Source organism: Entamoeba invadens (assembly GCF_000330505.1).
Source record: "Entamoeba invadens IP1 unplaced genomic scaffold scaff_1105074726643, whole genome shotgun sequence".
NCBI classification, from domain to species: Eukaryota; Evosea; order Mastigamoebida; family Endamoebidae; genus Entamoeba; species Entamoeba invadens.
The window spans coordinates 9301-11730 of record NW_004440363.1 but is presented as its reverse complement, the minus strand read 5'-3'; the positions used below and the strand labels follow the sequence as shown (position 1 = coordinate 11730).

General features: G+C 28.7%; 1 protein-coding gene across 1 annotated transcript; it reads left to right on the top strand.

Annotated features, from left to right (window-relative positions):
* Positions 1-1742: 1742 nt before the first annotated feature.
* On the top strand, positions 1743-2282 carry EIN_461290 (hypothetical protein; the record flags this gene model as incomplete). The annotated part of the gene is made up of 1 exon (XM_004256586.1): positions 1743-2282. One exon carries the CDS (start codon positions 1743-1745, stop codon positions 2280-2282), a length of 540 nt encoding a protein of 179 aa, XP_004256634.1.
* Positions 2283-2430: the final 148 nt, after the last annotated feature.

Here is a 2430-nt window from a genome sequence, read left to right as displayed (position 1 = left end):
ACTATTTATCATGTAAAAGATATTGAAAAAATAAACCATATAAATTTAATATAATTATTATTAAAAAATAAAATAGAAAAAATACCGTCCCAATTATATCTTCTCAAATCATTTTTTAATTATATTTATATGATTATAATATAACAAATTATAACAACTATTGTGTTTTTACACATTTTTGAGACTATAAAGAATATGGTATAATTTATTAAAGTTAATAGTTATTTAGTTCTAAAAGAAGTCGGCGACTTTTGAAGGGACTTAAAAAGTCGCCGACTTCTCAGAAATATCAAAAGTCGCCGAACAGCCATTATCGGCAACTTTAAAAGAATTAAACAAAAAAATTAAATTATTTTTGTTTAATTCTTTTTTTACACTAAATATTATTCATTGTCAATAATACAACGCCACCCAAAAAGACAAACTTTATAAACTCTGTTATTTTTCGTAATATTTTTGTACAAAAAATAAATTTATCTAAAGACAATATTGCTTAATTATATTTTCCATTTATTTACTTAAAATTTCGGGAAATCATTTTACTCAATCCCAAAAATGCTTTTTTATTATTTACTTTATTTTTCTTTTATTTTTATCCCGAAATTCTACATTAAAAACAACTGTAAATTACAAAATATGTTCAATTATTATACAACTTCTTTCATATACAATTTGACTATTATCTACTATTAAGGATAATAGATTTTTAATGAAATCAACTCAATTAAACAACTTAAATAATGACCACTTTATATTTTAAGTGAATATTATGTTTCGTAATCACCACAACAAACATGTTTAATTGTGGAGTTATTAAGTTAAAAACAATTCAATAAAGTGTCACAACATTATCAAAGTGACATACAACAAAGAAAAAACATAAAAATTAAAATAAGTTATGGTAAATCTTAGAGATTTTTCACAGCCCTAAAATAAATAACATTTAAATATAAACAATATATATGAGAATTTGATTGACCAATTAACTCCATGTTTAAAATACTTTTTAACGACAACAAAAATAAAAAATTCAATTACTGTTTGACAATTCACTTGAACATACGAATTATCATTCAAATTATTCACCACCTTAAAAATACATACTATACATTTTAATAAACATAACAAACCAATTTCACAATTTAATCTCGTTCAATGCTCATTTGTTATTTACTTATAATTTATTGTTCAAAAAACAAAAAGTCTTTACTTGGTTGTTTATCACTGTTTTCAATGTTAACTATAATAATATAATAAAGAACAATTAAAAATTATATAATATTTTGAATTATCTTTTTTTCTATTATTTTATGAAAAGTGGAAAACGACTGTCATATAATTATATCGATTTTACCCTAATCATTTTATTTGCAGTGCCCAATTACCTTTTTGTACCAATGGTATAGATTATCCTTAAAATAGACAAAAAATTGTAATTTTATCATTTAAAAATAAACACCAATCACGAATTTATTTACAATACTCCCATACTTTTAATATAAAGTTAGGCGATAATGAAGAAAAAGAAGCTCAACACAAAAGCTGAAAAACACAAACGTGCAAAGAAAATTGAATGAAAGTTTGCTTTGATTCAATTCAGTTCGGATTCGGCTTTTCATGTTGAAATTAGAAAAACCTTTTTTTTGTGAAAAAAACAATAAATAGAAAAACAACTCGACGGTTAAAGAAGCCTTAAAAATAGCCCGTTATAAAACCGCAACTTATTTTATAGTTAGCCTCACATGAGCAACACAAACCACAAACGCGTCCGCTGTAGGTATATGAATACGCAGTGTGACGTCCAAGCGTACTCGCTTGCACTTTTATCTCCCTATTGTCGAATCACTGTGACAAAACCTCGGCGAAAAACAACGATAACAAGCGAATTCATCAAAGTCGTCACGCTGACTTTCGACAACGAAGAATCGATCGACGTGACACGGTTTCTCAAGCGGCGCGAGAACGAAAAAGTCGAGAAAATGTTACGGGAAGGAGTCTCGAAAGAAAAGGCACTGCGGAAGATGCAAGACATTCGGAGGCAAGAGGCCGTTTACCTCCTTTTAGACATTTTACACCAATACAACACATATTTCATCTTCGAGAAAGAAGAAAGCGCGGGCTATGATGGGAGAGTCACGTTAGTAATGGACGGACGAGGGGAAACTGTCAACAAAAAAATGGAAAGGGCTGCGTGCAAAATTCGGGAGTGTGTAAAAAGTAAGTTACTAACGGTGTCGAGGGCAGTTTTCGAAATTGGCGAGCTTGTCAAATTTCTCGAATGAGGAAAACAAGCCCATTTGTCAATTCGTTTTGTCGCATTGCAAATATTATATTCTAAATTTCTTGTCTTATTTTCGTTGAATTGATGCGAGATTTCGGGCGAACGGTTGTCTTGTTTTCACATGGAAAAATTGGTTTTGCCAAGGAAAC